The sequence below is a fragment of the Apium graveolens genome, chromosome 6 (genome assembly GCF_009905375.1).
Source record: "Apium graveolens cultivar Ventura chromosome 6, ASM990537v1, whole genome shotgun sequence".
NCBI classification, from domain to species: Eukaryota; Viridiplantae; Streptophyta; class Magnoliopsida; order Apiales; family Apiaceae; genus Apium; species Apium graveolens.
Window position 1 is genome coordinate 280503005 of NC_133652.1, and position 15285 is coordinate 280518289.

The 15285-nt window shown below is 32.8% G+C and overlaps 2 protein-coding genes across 2 annotated transcripts; both read right to left on the reverse strand.

The window, feature by feature from the left end:
• Positions 1-3120: 3120 nt before the first annotated feature.
• On the reverse strand, positions 3121-3738 carry LOC141666103 (uncharacterized). Its single transcript, XM_074472099.1, has one exon. It carries the CDS (start codon positions 3736-3738, stop codon positions 3121-3123), a length of 618 nt encoding a protein of 205 aa, XP_074328200.1.
• Positions 3739-13701: 9963 nt separating this feature from the next.
• On the reverse strand, positions 13702-14346 carry LOC141666104 (uncharacterized). The gene has a single exon (XM_074472100.1). It carries the CDS (start codon positions 14344-14346, stop codon positions 13702-13704), a length of 645 nt encoding a protein of 214 aa, XP_074328201.1.
• Positions 14347-15285: the final 939 nt, after the last annotated feature.

A 15285-nucleotide genomic window follows, 5' to 3' on the forward strand; every position in this document is an offset into this window, starting at 1 on the left:
CAAATTATTCGCTTCAAAGCAACCATATGACAGTCCTTAGGGTCATACATATGCAAATAGACCTACTGGACAGCGTATGAAATTTCTGGCCTGGTGAATGTTAGATATTGCAATGCTCCTACCAAGCTGCGATAGTGAGTGGGGTTAGCATATGGAGTACCTGACGAACCCACTTTCGGCTTAGTATCAACCGGTGTGGCTGATGATTTGCAAGCCGTCATTCCTGCTCTTTCAATTATATCCTCTGCATATTTGCGCTGTGAAAGAAAAAGACCCCCTTTGTGTCGAGTAACGGCAATGCCAAGGAAATAACCTAAAGGACCTAAATCCTTCATTGCAAATTCGGAGACAAGAAGAGACATAATAGAGCACCGGAGAGCATGAGATGAAGCTGTCAAAATGATGTCATCCACATACAGTAAAAGATATGCCATTTGTGACCCCGACCGATAAATGAATAAAGAATTATCAGACTTACTGTTAATAAAACCAATGGAAAACACATATTCAGCAAACCTTTTGTACCATGCCCGGGGTGATTGCTTAAGACCATATATGGACTTACCCAACAAACACACATAATCTGGATTAGTGCGATCACGAAAACCAACCGGTTGATGCATATACACTGTCTCATTTAGCTCGCCATGCAAAAAAGCATTCTTGACATCAGGTTGATGAATTGGCCAAGCTTTTGACAAAGCTAGGCTAAGAACAGTCCGAATAGTCGCAGGCTTGACCACCAGACTAAACGTTTCTCCACAATCAATGCCCACCTGTTGAGTTTTGCCATCACCTACAAGACGGGCTTTATGCCTCTCAAAAGAACCGTCAGATTTCACCTTATGAGTAAAAATCCACATAGAATGAATGAAATTAACATTAGGCGGATGGGGCACCAACTCCCACATCTTATTTTTAATAAGAGCATTAAATTCATCATCAATAGCCATTTTCCAATTAGGGTCACGTAAAGCATTGATTGGGTTACGAGGAATAAGGCATTTCGTAATCGTAGAAACTATAGCAACATTGCAATATTTTTTATTTGGCTTGAAAATACCACGTTGGCTATGTATGACCATAGTTGGACGAGAGGTGGGCTGTGGAGGTATGGAAACTGTGGGCTGCACGACTGGTTGGGATTGGGTAGACTCAAGTTATGTTTGTGGGCTGATTGGTGTGTTAGGCCCAGAAGAGGGAGGGGAGAAATGAGTAGGGCTGGTAGGTGCAAGCGCCCCAGCAGTAGGAGGTGGAGGAGGTAAGGTACCTGGAGATGAGGCATACTGCATATGGTGATTGTGATAAGGAGAGAGGCCTTCATCTAAAAACTCATAAGTTGTAGCAGTAGGAGTATGCAACTTAGCAAAAGGAAACACGATTTCATCAAAAAGTACATGATGACATATGATGATTTTGTTTGAGGAAAGATCATAACATTTATAGCCTATATGGTTCGGAGGGAATTCTAAATACACACAAGGAGTAAAACGGGGTTGGAGCTTATTTATCGTGGTGGAAGAAAATAGAGGATAACTAAGACACCTAAAAACTCGTAAGTGAGAATATGAAGGTTCCCTATGATATAGAACACGAAGAGGAGACTTGTTCCCTAACAACTTGCTGGGTAAAATGTTATGCAAATAAGTTGCCATTTGTAAAGCATGGTGCCAAAATGATGGTGGTAGAGAGGCATGATAAAGGAGAGTGCGAGTGATATTATTAAGTGACCTTAATTTTCTTTCGGCTTTACCATTTTGTGAAGAAGTATGAGGATAAGAGAGATGGAAAGATACCCCATTTGACTCACAAAATTCCCAAAAAGACCGATTATCATACTCCCGCCCATTGTCACATTGGATATTTTTGATAGGACGCTCAAATTGTGTGCGAATATAAGATTGAAAAACTAAAAATGTATCAAACACATCTAATTTTTTAGCCAATGGAAAAGTCAACACAAAATTAGTAAATCATCCAAAATGAGCATATAATAACGATGTCCCGAAGAACTCAAAACAGGAGATGTCCAAAGATCACTATGTATTATATCAAACGGCATAGTAGTAGATGACATAGAAGAATAAAATGGCAACTTAATGTGTTTCCCAAGAACACAAGAATGAAAAATACTAGAACTTGAAGATCGATTACATTCAATACTTTTATTACTACGAAGAGTATGTAAAATACTCGACCCGGGATGACCTAATCGATCATGCCAAAGAGAAGGTGCTAACGCTGCAAAACTCGAAGGTGAAGATAAATGTGTGGATGTCGTGAGAGGATAAAGATCACCCGTGCTATTACATCTAATTATGGGCCTCCCCGTCCGATAATCCTTCACAAAGAAACCATAAGGCTCAAACTCAACAGTCACATTATTAGTAGTGGTAAATTTTTGAACTGAAATAAGATTTTTTATGAGTTTGGGAGCATGGAGTACATCATTTAGGGATAAGGGAGGATTAGAGGAAGATAGAGTAGTATGACCACAACCATTAATTGGAATAGTATGACCATTACCAACTACAATAGCATTAGGATGATTGCTCAAATTAAAGTAAGATGAGAGATTACCGTTGAAGGATGTCATATGAGAAGTGGCGCCGGTGTCCATGTACCACGAGGGGTCGGGTTGATGCAATGTCATAGTGTGCATAGCCAACTCAATGTCCGTTGGAGTGGACTGCATAGGCTGAGTTGAAGCTGCATAGACTTGTGGACGAGGACCTAATAAACCAGGTTGCTTAGGTGGGCCTTGAGGACGTGCCCAGCCTTGATTGGGGTATGGACATGGAGGGGTAGCCCAGTGAGGCATCCACCCCCAACCCGGGTACAGTGCCCACTGCGGCTGCTGCCAGGGAGCCGGAGGAGACGACCATTGCTGTTGACCAGAGCTTCCACGACCGCTACCCTTGCCACCAGAAAAACCACCATTGCCACCATAATGTTGTCCACCCTTGCCACCAGATTGCTTTCGGTTCACCGAGTTTTTCTGCTTTGTGCGGCCACGTGAACCCCCGGTATTAACATGACCATCATCAGAATTATCACGGGACTGAACCACCATAGATGTCACAGACCCTGTGGCGGCTTGCTTTGCGAGTCCGGCCTCTTCTAGTGTAAGCATCGACCGAGCTTGAGAAAACAGAGGAAGGGATTGCTCTGTCGAATAAGGGTAGCAACACCCTTGTATGCTTCGGTGAGTCCAGAAACCAATTGGAGAACCAATCGTTTATTATCCACTGGTGATGTAACACCCCTCAATTGATCGAAGAGACTCTTGAGGTGTTGGCAATAGGCCTTGATGGTTGGAAAATCCTCCATCTTTATGGTTGAAAATTCCTGTTCAAGAGTCAAGGCACGAGAATTCTGATTATCCTGGAATAAATCACGCAATCTATCCCATGCCTCCATAGCCGTAGCATCTGGTTCAATAATGGTGAGCAATAGGTCATTGGAGATGATGGAATAAATCCACGAGATTACAGCAGCGTCTAGAGTAGACCAAGTTTTCTTTTCCTCATCAGTGACAGGAACCTTCTCCTTCCCCTTAGGCGGAGGGATAATATGGTCTAACACTTTGTAAGAACGAGCATGAATCTTAAATAATTCTGCCCATGTGGAGTACTGAGAGTTTTGCAATTCAAGAACAATCGGAATATTGTTTTTGATATTGTTGACAGTAAGAGCAGGGTGGAACGAGGAGTGGGACGAGGATTTTCGTTCCCCCATAGCAAAAATTAGAGAAGAAGAAGAGAAGAAGAGAAGAATAGAAGAATAGCGGAAAAGCTAGGGTACAGCGGAAGACAATCGCCGTAGGGCTCTGATACCATAAAAGAATGTTTTCCGTGAATGTTTCCTCCATTGCTCATTGATATTTATACATATATACAAGCCATAATCCTGGCATACTTCTAGGCAGTAAACTAGGAAACAACCAGTTTATCCTATAAACTAGGTAACAATATATACGCTTTGACTAAGCTAATTATTTATATAATTATCTTAACAGTCACAATATTTGTTAGAAAATGTGTCTATTGGAATTTTTTGTTAAAAAACAAGTTTATAAACATAATCATGGTTTTCAATAATAAATTTACATAATAATTGAAAATTTTAAAAATATTCATTATAACCATGTTAAAGTACATATGGTCTGTTAAAGTATATATGGTGTGATGACTACTCATTGTATACCGTATATATAGTGTTATTTTTTCATTTCAAATAAAATAGACTAAGAATTAAATAAAAATCAACAATTATTTTATAAAATCAATAATTATTTTATCATTTATTTTCATTCTTATATTTAAATAAATAAAGTGAAATTAGTAAATATTTTTACAAAGTGCATCATTTTTCTTATATGTAAAACTTGTTTGTCAAAAATTTTGTATGTTATCCCTAAGAAATTGAATTTGATTAAATGTTGTTATGTAAATATTAATTTATATATGACAATTAATTTGTGCATTATAGTGAAAGACTTTTTAGACTTGAATCTACTCTACGAGTACTTATACTATTGTTAGTTGAGGTTACTAGGTAATTTATATATCATCTCATTAAATAAAATTAAATATGTTTAAGAAAATATAATTTTTAAGTTAAAAATTTTTTATACGTGATTTTTAGAATCTCATTTTATTTACAATATAAAATAAATTAGAGTAATATGTTTTTACATGTATGCTTGTACATCATCATCCAATTAATTTATATAATACATGGAGCACACTTTGTTAAATCAGATTTTTGTAAACTAGAATTTTTTTTGAAATTTGTAATATGAAATTGATACTAAAATTAGAAAAAATAACTTAAACTATATTGGGCCTATTTTTTAATGTGTATGTGCGAAGGCTCCCAACACATTTAAACTTATATAGCATTTCTTTTTGAGCTTACATAGCACTTTTAAGTGCTATGCAAGTGAACTTTACTTACATAGCTCTTTTTCATATGCTATACTAAGTAATCAATTTGGATAGCATGTTTGGAAGTGCTACCTAAGTAACTATTGTCCAAGTAAATTTGCACTTGCATAACTCTTTCCAAAATGCTATGCAAGTAGTGTGACCTTTTAAAAAAATCAATTGCTTAGCTGTTACAATAGGCCGTATCTAAGTTGCCAATTTTAATTTATTTTTTTAATTTTAAAATTTATTTATCTATGTGGCCTTTTTAACCTCATGTATTCCTAATAAACTCATAAAAATAGAAACTAGAAAATACTAAACCTAATGGCGACAAATATAGTTACAACACCTCATACTGCTTTCTTATATTTCATAAATATTTCACATATCTTGGAATTTATACAAAAAAGTCTTCATAATTGATATATAATATTTCTAATTGAATCATACACATAACAAAACACAAGTATAATTCATTGTAAAAAAATATAACAAGGTGATTTACGTTTTCAAATCAAAGTGTTATGTGTACTTACTACTTGATTAAATTGATATAAACCCTAACTTTTTTTTGATAATTATGTTTTTTGATTATAAATCTGTTTCAATTAGCAATGGTGCATACAAGATTCTCTCTTTCTTCGGAAGCTTCCGGGTCACGTTCGAGGTCAAAATTAAGTTTAAGTGTTAAGAAGAAGCAAAAACCTAAACAAAAACCAAAATCTCCTTCGAAGAAGATGAGATCTAAAGTTTTGTTAAAGAAAGATTTACTACCTTCTCCTATGGTTTGTTTTCGTGACTAATATCATGTTATTAATCATCCTTTGTTATGTATTATTTTCTGCATTGGTCATGTATGATGAAGTGATTTGTACTATTTAGTTCATTTTGGTAGTTTTTTAATTTTATTTACATCGTTGCTTTGTATGTTGCTTTGTACTTTTCTGGGTTTAGATTAATTTTGTTGTTATTTTTGTTTTTTCTATTTTTTAACATATTTCTATGTGTCTTTTGAGAAATTATTCACTCACTGTGATTCTTGTAAATTATAATAGTGTTTATATTGTGATTACGTTTTCTTTTTCGAGTTTTGTCAATGTGTGTGAGTGATAAATATTGATATAGAGGCGACTTATTTTTGTTATTGAATTTGTGCGAGTGATATACAGTGTGCTTTACATTTCGTGTTTTTACTTATCGAATGTTTATTGTTTGATTGAATTGACTATTACTAATATTTATGGTTACATTAAACTAATGTGTCTTAATGCTTCTCAATAGACTTGCAAATTCGTGATTTCTCTACCATGAGTTTGAACGTGGCCATGTCCCCCACCACCAACCTCACCTACATTGCCTACCCACTCTCTCTTTTTTCTGCAATTTTTCAAATTTATTGTATTATTCATACTTAGAGAGGGTTTGCTAGTGAGTTACTGTTTCAATGTTGATAATATTTTGAAATATGAGATTTAGTTGCCGAATGATAGTTGTATTGGTTATTATGTTTATAACTGGATTGGTTGTTTTTTTATGATTGGATTATGTGTTATTATGTTTATAGTTGGGTTATTTATATATTTTTTGTTTACTAGTTTTTAAATTATAAATATCCAATTTTCTATTTGTTTCATAGGGTATGAGATAAATTATACCACTCGATATGCATAAGGGTGGTAAGATAAGCTGCGTGAATAAATATGACCCTATTACGGATCTTCGTGCGCTACTCTCTGATAGCCAACTATCTGCTTTGAAGAACTCCTGCTTTAGTCATCTTATGGATTTACCAAATTTCAAGGTTCAAAATCAGTTGATATGCAAAAACAGTTGAAGAAGTTGGAGAGTGGTCAGAAAAAATTGACTTCTGACGTAGGAAATTTGAAAGATATTATTAATGAACATCGATCGTACTTTGATGTTGAACTATTAAAGCTTCGTGACTTATTCTTGAAAAAGGTATATATTTATTTTCTATATTCTCTATAAATTTCAATTTTAGTTTTATTTCTCTGCAATACTTTTTGTTATTGTTTTTTTTCTAGGTTGGTGATGAAGATAATGTTAGTGAAAAAGGAAACACTGATGGCTTTGTACCTGAAAATTTTGAAAATCAAAATAATGTTGCTAATGAGGTAATTATTTAAATTTTAGTATTCAGTTACCTAATTTGAGTACTTTTCTAAATGTTCTTTTAATATAATGATGATAATTAGGTGTGAAATTCTGTATTTGTGCCATCAACTAATGGAGGGGCTATTGGAGTTACTACTGTAGTTGTTGAAAATTTGGATAAAATACGTGAAATTTCTTTTGTTGAAGAAATGATTGATATACCTATTAGTTGTGAAGGAAATGAAGTGGTTGGGTGTGCAGATGATTATTCTCCAAGTACTATGAAAGAAATAGAAAAATGCATGGAGGAATATGACGATGGGACCACTGGTATGAGAGTTGCATATGAGGCAGGGGCTAGTACGAAAGTTTCAGGTGAGGCAGATTCTGGAAAACTTCTGAATGCATGTGAGAAAGTTAATACAGGGGAAGTTGCATTTGATATTGCAACTGATGAAAATAAAACTACCACAATTGCTAAAGAGGTTGGATCAGTACTTTCTGAAGCTCCACACATTATTGGAGATGGAGTTGGGTCAGCGTTCAAGATTTCATCTTCTGTGGGGGAAAAATCATGTCGGTAGATACTGATAATATTGATAACATTATTCTCCAAGTTTCACATGATGTTTCAAAGAATACAATGTGCAACGCATCTCATATTATTGAAGACCTAGGGACTATTTTCAAGAAAACAGACCACTTTTCTATGAAAGATGCTGGAGTGGTAAGTCTTTATTGTCTTTTCTTTTTTAGTAGACTTTATGCATATGCCCTTTTTTAATATTTGTATCATCATTTCATTATTTTCATTTTTTATAGCATACTTCTAAAGTATCTTTATTACAGAACACGGGTATGATAACTCCTTTGCCAAGAAGATCCATTAAGGTACCAGCTTATTTGCAATCTCCATTTTTCCGGCATTTTGGCTCTAGCTTAGGAGGTGCTATTTCTGAGAAAGAAAATAAAGATTTTAGGATTTGTCCCCTGGATGACAATATTGGGGCTTTACCAGCATTAGATTCGAGTTCAGAGTACTACAATTGGTTGGAAAGTAGACTCCTTCTGAAGAATAGATACTTAATGATTTACCATATTTATAGTTTTTGCAAATTGTTCAAGTATTTATACTTATGTTATTTCTTGATCTTTTTCCAAGAAAAAACTTTTATTTTGAAGATGAAAATATCATCAAGCCTCCTCTAAAGTTGGGGTCAAAGTTGATATCTCAGAAAATTTGGTTTCATGCCATTGAGTATGGTAGTTTTTATCTCTCCAAGTCTGTAAGTCATCCTTTATTTTTTTTCCACTTCTTGTTTTTGTTGGCGTAGTTACTATATCATGTATCTTTTAAATTTCTTTATATCATTTATAATTGTTTTTAAGCTGATGTCTATTCTATTTTTTTCATTTTAATTCTTTTTTAAAAAATTTGTACCATGTTGATGTTTTTTTCTACTACGTGAGGAAGGCGTCAAAGTACAACCCAAAGTGTGTAGTCAAGGTCACTACAACAGATACTAAGTTCCAGGATAAGCTAATGTCACTATATGCGGATTGAAAGAGATATGTCCTAAGTCCAATCATGTATGAGGATTTAGGAATAACTTTTATGTAATCTGCTTTGATTTCATTGATATTAATAAAAGACTTGTTTTGTTTTTATTGCGGGCTCTATCTATTTAAATGTTTAAATAAGATATACCATAGTTTAGAGTAAAGCTTTTTATGGATTGTGATGAGATCATAATAATGAGACCTAAAAGATCATAACTCTAAACTTAAATAGTTCCTGGTCGTAGGATTACTAACTGGTAATTAATAATCCACAAAGATCGGTACATATTATGCTTGCTTCATTATGAAGGATGTCTGTTCTCATAGACATTTGTGTGGTGATACTATAGCTAGTATGTAGGTGCTTATTATAGAATAAGTTCACTGAACATGACTCACACAACTGAACAACTAATGGAGTTCACTCACGTGTCAGCAGTTGTTCACATAGTGATAGTTGTACAAGTATCCTTAGACTTGAGGTCATCATAGTCATCTTGTGTACACTGAACTATGCTTTGGTTTAGTTTTTAGTCTCAAGGGACAATTATAAGGGCTCTACTAGGTATAGAAATTTGTACACGAAGATAGTGTATGATCAATAAAGGATCTACCCCTTTCAGTGAAGGAAGAGAATGTTCAATGCTGATCCACTTATGCTAGTTGAGGAATCTCTAGCCAGAGTGAATGAAATTAGAAAGGAGTTTCTAATTTATATTAAATAGAACTAAACATAGTGAATGGGAAAGCAAGTGATTAAATAAGATAGGCTTGACATAATTTCGATGCCTTGTATTTAATCGTGACATTGCAGGGTAGAAGGAATTGATTGTACGGTAACTACTCACTGGATAGGTTCTTGGTATTCTAAGCAGTGAATTCAAATTATGCGGATAGTCGCGATATGGTGAGAAGTATCCCTCACGATATAGAATAAATATGATTAATTAATTAATTATATTTAATGAATTAGAGAATTTATATAAATAATGATAAAATAGTTTTATTATTATTTATTTCTACTACCGGCTTAATATTGAACCTACAGGGTCACACCATAAAAGAGAATGATTTAATGGTGGAGGAATTAATTAATAATGGCTGATAATTATTTATTTATGAAATAAATAATTAATTGGAAAATTTAATAATTGATTAAATGAGATTTAATTGATTATAAATTAATTAAGAAAAGGTTCTTAATATTATTAATTAAGAATTTAATTTTTTGAAATTAAATCAAGTGAGAGAATTATTTCTCAACAATTTAGAAAAATGATTAATAATTAAAAGGTGTTTTAATTATTAGTGAGAATAATAAAGGGTTAATAATAATAATATTTTATGGGAAAATTTTCAGCTGAAAATTTTGCCTATAAATATACTATTATAGACCCTATTTTTGCCTCAACCAAAAAGATTTACAAAACCCTAATTCTCTCCATCTCCTCCTCCTTCATTACATTATTTTCTTGGTGGATACCGGTGGAGTGCTTCACACTTGAGGAGCAGCTGCTAAGGATCTCCGTTCATCATTTTTGGATCACCATTAAAGACATCAATCTTTCCATTAAAGTAAAGTTTCTTAAGGTAAACATACTGAACTACGAATTAAATATTATTTTTCACATGAATCTTGCGGAGGATTTCGGTTTTTTAAAGATTTAAATTTACGTTTTCGCTGTATTTATGTACTAAAAACCCTTCACGGATATCCTAGATCATGAGAATATTGACCAAGCTATACTCTGCTCGAGAACCGACATTGTGGATATCATAAAAGGAAGTTCTCTATCTTACGCTACTGCTTGGTCTGAGGTGGATTATGTTTTATTCCCAATATGGTTTAATGAGCATGGACATTGGCTGCTAGGGGTTTTGAGCTTTCATGAAAGAGCATTTTGTGTTTTTAATACTTTGGAGAATAACAGTTCAATTCATGATGTTATGAGGAATGAATTTCTTCCTTTCTCTCAATGGCTGCCTCATTTCCTGGTCCTGACTGATTTTTATACAAGGACTGATATTGATTTTACTGCTCAGTATTACAGGGAAAAGGGGCACACTGATTGCCTTAAAACAGTTTTGAATCAACGTTATCCTCATGTTACAGCGATGTGAGTTTTTATATGTTAATTAATATAGGTTTATTTTCTTTTAATGAAATTTGTAGTTTATCTTGTTTTTTAAACTTTGTTTTGTGTAATTTCTTTTATTCAGGGATAACGGAATGTATATGCTATCAATTGCAGAATACTTTACCATGGATAAAGAGTTTTTGAGAAAATATTTTGATCTTGCAAATCAGAGATCAAGAGTTGGATTTTCATTGTATTCATATACACTTGGAAAGGAGATTTATCAGTATGATAGCGAAACGGAGTATGTTGATGATTGTATTGAAGATCGAGCTGATTATGTGCAAAATGTCAAAGAGAAGAAAATAAGAACAATAAAAGCTGGTGAAGATAAGAAGAAGATGGCCAAACAAACAAAGAGAACCAAGTAAGATATCATTGAGATTATATCATTCGACATATTTATGTAGTTCTTTACTTTTAGTACTCTATTTGCTACTCAGACATGAAAATATTGTAATGGATTTGATTTCTTATCATTAAGATGCAACTATTTATATTTATTAGTATTTATTGCATTTGTTGTTTTTTTTATATTTATTTAGTTTTAGGACTTTCTGGTTATATTTCATAAAGAGTTGCATAATATGTTGCAACTAGTTGTAAGTTGCAATATTAGTTACAAATTAGATTGTATAATAGTAAGGTATCTTTACCAAGTAGTTTGGGTAATTTACATAAAGTGTTGTATAAAAGGTTGCAACTAGTTGTAATTTGCAACATTAGTTGCATAATCTTTTGTAGATGAAGTTGTAGTTAACTAATTTGGTGATTTAGGATTTAGTTGCTTTTGGTTAATTGGCCCAGCATGGGCACTCAGTTTAGTTGCAATCAGCATTTCGATATATTTTGGGAGGATTTTACAAGGAGTATTATTAAAATGAATTAAGTTGATCACAAGGTTGCATATTAGGATGTTAAGTTGCATATAATGTTGCTAATGTTTTAATAAACATTATAATGCTAAAATGTGAATGGCATATTCATAAAATATGTGAATAACATGTTTATGATCTTTAGACATGTTTATGATCTTTAGTCAGTTGGTATATAAAAGTCTTGATGCATTGCAGGGCACTTTCAAACAATGAATGAAAGAACCCTAAAAGAATTTACTCCCTTTCAGTGCATTAATTCATTTGGAATATTGCAAATCCTATATATTTCACGGTAGTAAGGCATCTACAAAGGCCATTTAACATGAATCTAGATATTATAGAAATCCAGATTCATTTTAACAATAATCTCCGAAGAGCTATAAGAATCCACAATTGTTGGATAAATTTCACATTATGGACGACTTTGACACCTTCGGCTGAGGGTTTTAGATTTAGATTTCTATTTCATGTAATGGATTATCTAGATTAATTAGGTGTTATTTCAATTAACAATGTAATTGAGAAGCTCAATATATTTATGCTAGATATGAAAGACATGTTGTAGAAGTTGTACAAAAAGAATCAATACAATTTATGCTTTAAGTATATGAAGTAGATAGTTGTCTTTTTAATTGTTGAGCTTTATATGTGTTTTCAATTGTTGAGATCATGTTTTTTTTAAAGTTACAGATCTGTTTACATATAAAACCAATATCTTTGGTTGCATAATTCGTTTCTTGATAAGTTGCAAAAGTTAAACCAAATAGCTTGAGCTGGTGTGTTTGAGCTTTATTTTGGTCCATTCTCACATTTGCTGCATTTATAATCTTTTTTTTTCAATAACTTATTTATTTTAAATAAGTTATTTTAAAAGTGGTTGCAAAGTTTATTGTTAGTTACAGTATAGGTTTCATAACAGGTTGCATAAAATGTTGCATATTTGCTTAAAATATTGTTGTGTTGCATAAGGGGTTGCATATTTGCTTGAAATATGGTTGTGTTGCATAAAGGGTTGGATATATGATTAAATTCATATATATTTTTTAGTATTTTCCTACTTTTCTTTTAACTAGGTCATCAATTTGCTTTATGAGGTTACATAATGGTTAACATTAATACTAATATTGCATATTGTTATATAATAGTCTAAAATTAACAATATATTGAATAAAAATTATGATAAAGACGAATTTTGTTATAATACAAAATTTTTACAAAAATACTAGATTGCACAATTCTTCCAAATATCATATAAACTAAGTTTATTTGCTTTATTTAGAGGTAAACAATACAATATCTGCAACTGAAGTTATGTAATAAACATTGAATAAAAATATATTCGGAATAAACTAAGTATTTTTAATGCATTTTTGCAGGTCCTTCTTTCATGCCCAAATTGATTACATTTTCCACATCGCACTTGTCTTTTTGAACTTCCTTCCCAATGAGATTTATTTCTTCGCTTCTTTGATCTACAAACTTTAACTCTCCCTTCTCGAGGATAGACTATCACAGCTTTGACCTGTTCTAGAACTTGCCAGGTGTCCTTGTTTCCAACTCGATAAATGACTTCTTTATAAGATGCAAGCATCATTTATTTCTGATAATATCTTGAACAACAGTCATAAGGATTGAGTCTTGTTTTCTGTAAAACGGCAATGGCATGGAAACATGGTATTTGATCCATTTGTAATCTTTAAAGAAAATAAAAAGATCAACATAATGTAAAAAGTAAAGTACTATTACATGAAAATAAATTAAGAATTAATTTAGTTTAACATACCTGTTGCAGTTGCAAGTCTTAGTACTCAGATTAACCATAAATTTCTTCTCGTTATTATACACCTAAAAAAATGTCATTTGATGGGTGCACCTAATTATTTGAAGTAAAATTAGACATACACAACTGAATAAGAACATAAATTATGTACTTATAGTTTGTGGCAAAAAATTAATGTTATAAGTTGTAAAATATACCGTTAAATCAATTAAGAAGTGGTAATTTGCCTTTAAAAATTCTTTATATTTCCTTGTTAAGTATGTTGATGGTGTATTTGCCTTATTTTTGTTCTTCTAGCTCTATTTTTGTAGTAAAGCTCGCAAACTCTCTAACATTGTACAAATAGGAAGCTCCCTTATTGAGATTATGACAGTAGTCAAAGACTTTGCAACATTTGAAGTCATGTTTGAGTATCTGTTACTTGCTGAGAAAACCTTAGCCCATTTCTCATACCCAACCTCTTGTAAATATTGCTGAACTCTTTTATCAATCTTCTCAAGTTCAGACATGTGATAGTTAAATTTTTTCAATGTATAAGCATTTACAGCAGAAAGGAATTCATCCTTTATCCTCTTCAATTTTTTTTTGAACTTGGTTTGAATGTTTCCAAGTAGTTGAAAAATGCAAAACACGTGTGGTACTTCATTGTATACATTGTTAGTCGCTTTTAATATGCTTTCATGTCTATTTGACACTATTATCATCCCTTCCCTAACACCATAAGCTTTTTTGAATTTCACAAAAAACCATTCCCAAGACATATCATTCTCTGAATCAACTGCGGCAAATGCTAGAGGAAAAACTTTACCACCTGCATCTTGAGTTGCAGCCACCGGTAGAGTACCACAATGTGTGGATTTCAAAAACGTTCCATCAACAATGATAAAAGGTAAGTGAAAATTCCATCCTTTGATTGAAGCGTTCAAAGCTAAGAATACGTACATGAAACAATTATTTTCAGCCAACTGAAGTTAAATTATGGACCCTGTATTTGTAGTGTGAAACATATGCAAATAAGTGTACATTTCAGAGTATAAATCAGTTGCATTTCCATTCATAATTTCCAAGGCTTTTTCTTTAGACCTCCAAGCTTTGTTGTAATTTATATTGACATTACGATCATGATCTTTCATGAATCTTCGTATTATAAAATGACTTGTATTGCCATTCCTTGATGTACGCAACATCCAATTGCAGTTATTGTCCAAGCATGCAACCAAATATTTTTTTTTGCAAGACTTTTGCACTTTAAACTGGAAGTTATTATTGATAGCGTAGTGACTGAGAACAATTTGCAGCATGTCCTTGTCTTTATATATTTGAAACTGTGAAATATATTGATGGTGTTTGTCGGTTATTACATCAGCTTCCTTCCTTGCTACTCTTTCATCTTGTACAAAACTTTGAGTCGCGGTTTGCGCCACTTGTGCAGATACAAGCTCAACATAATCAATGTAGTCTGCTAACAAATTTGTTTTGACCACAATAGCACAGTCACTGGTAATATTTGATGATGCTCCCTCTGTAATTTAATATTGAACATATCTAGCCTCAACTGTTATTTCACGGCCATTGCATATTTGCGTAATAGTTCTCTGAGTTTCAGTTGTTAGACACAAAGGGTATTTGCTAAATTCAGGGTCTCTTCTTTTGAGCTAAATATAAAACAAAAATTCTGATCATCTACAATTGTGAAAGGCGAATACCCGTCTTTTGCTTGATATTGAATTAGCACCATAGTTATTTGTGGTTGCAGTTTGAGTTCATTATATATCATCGCCAACAGTGAATCATAGTTATAGTTTCTTTGAAGGAGTAAACCAAACAATTTAAAACTTCTGTAATTTGTATTTTCATCCCACTGCCCATCATATTGAACAATA

Excerpts from the sequence above, each read along its gene's own strand:
- LOC141666103 (XM_074472099.1), bottom strand. The coding sequence starts at position 3,738 with ATGGGGGAACGAAAATCCTCGTCCCACTCCTCGTTCCACCCTGCTCTT.
- LOC141666104 (XM_074472100.1), bottom strand. The coding sequence starts at position 14,346 with ATGTACGTATTCTTAGCTTTGAACGCTTCAATCAAAGGATGGAATTTT.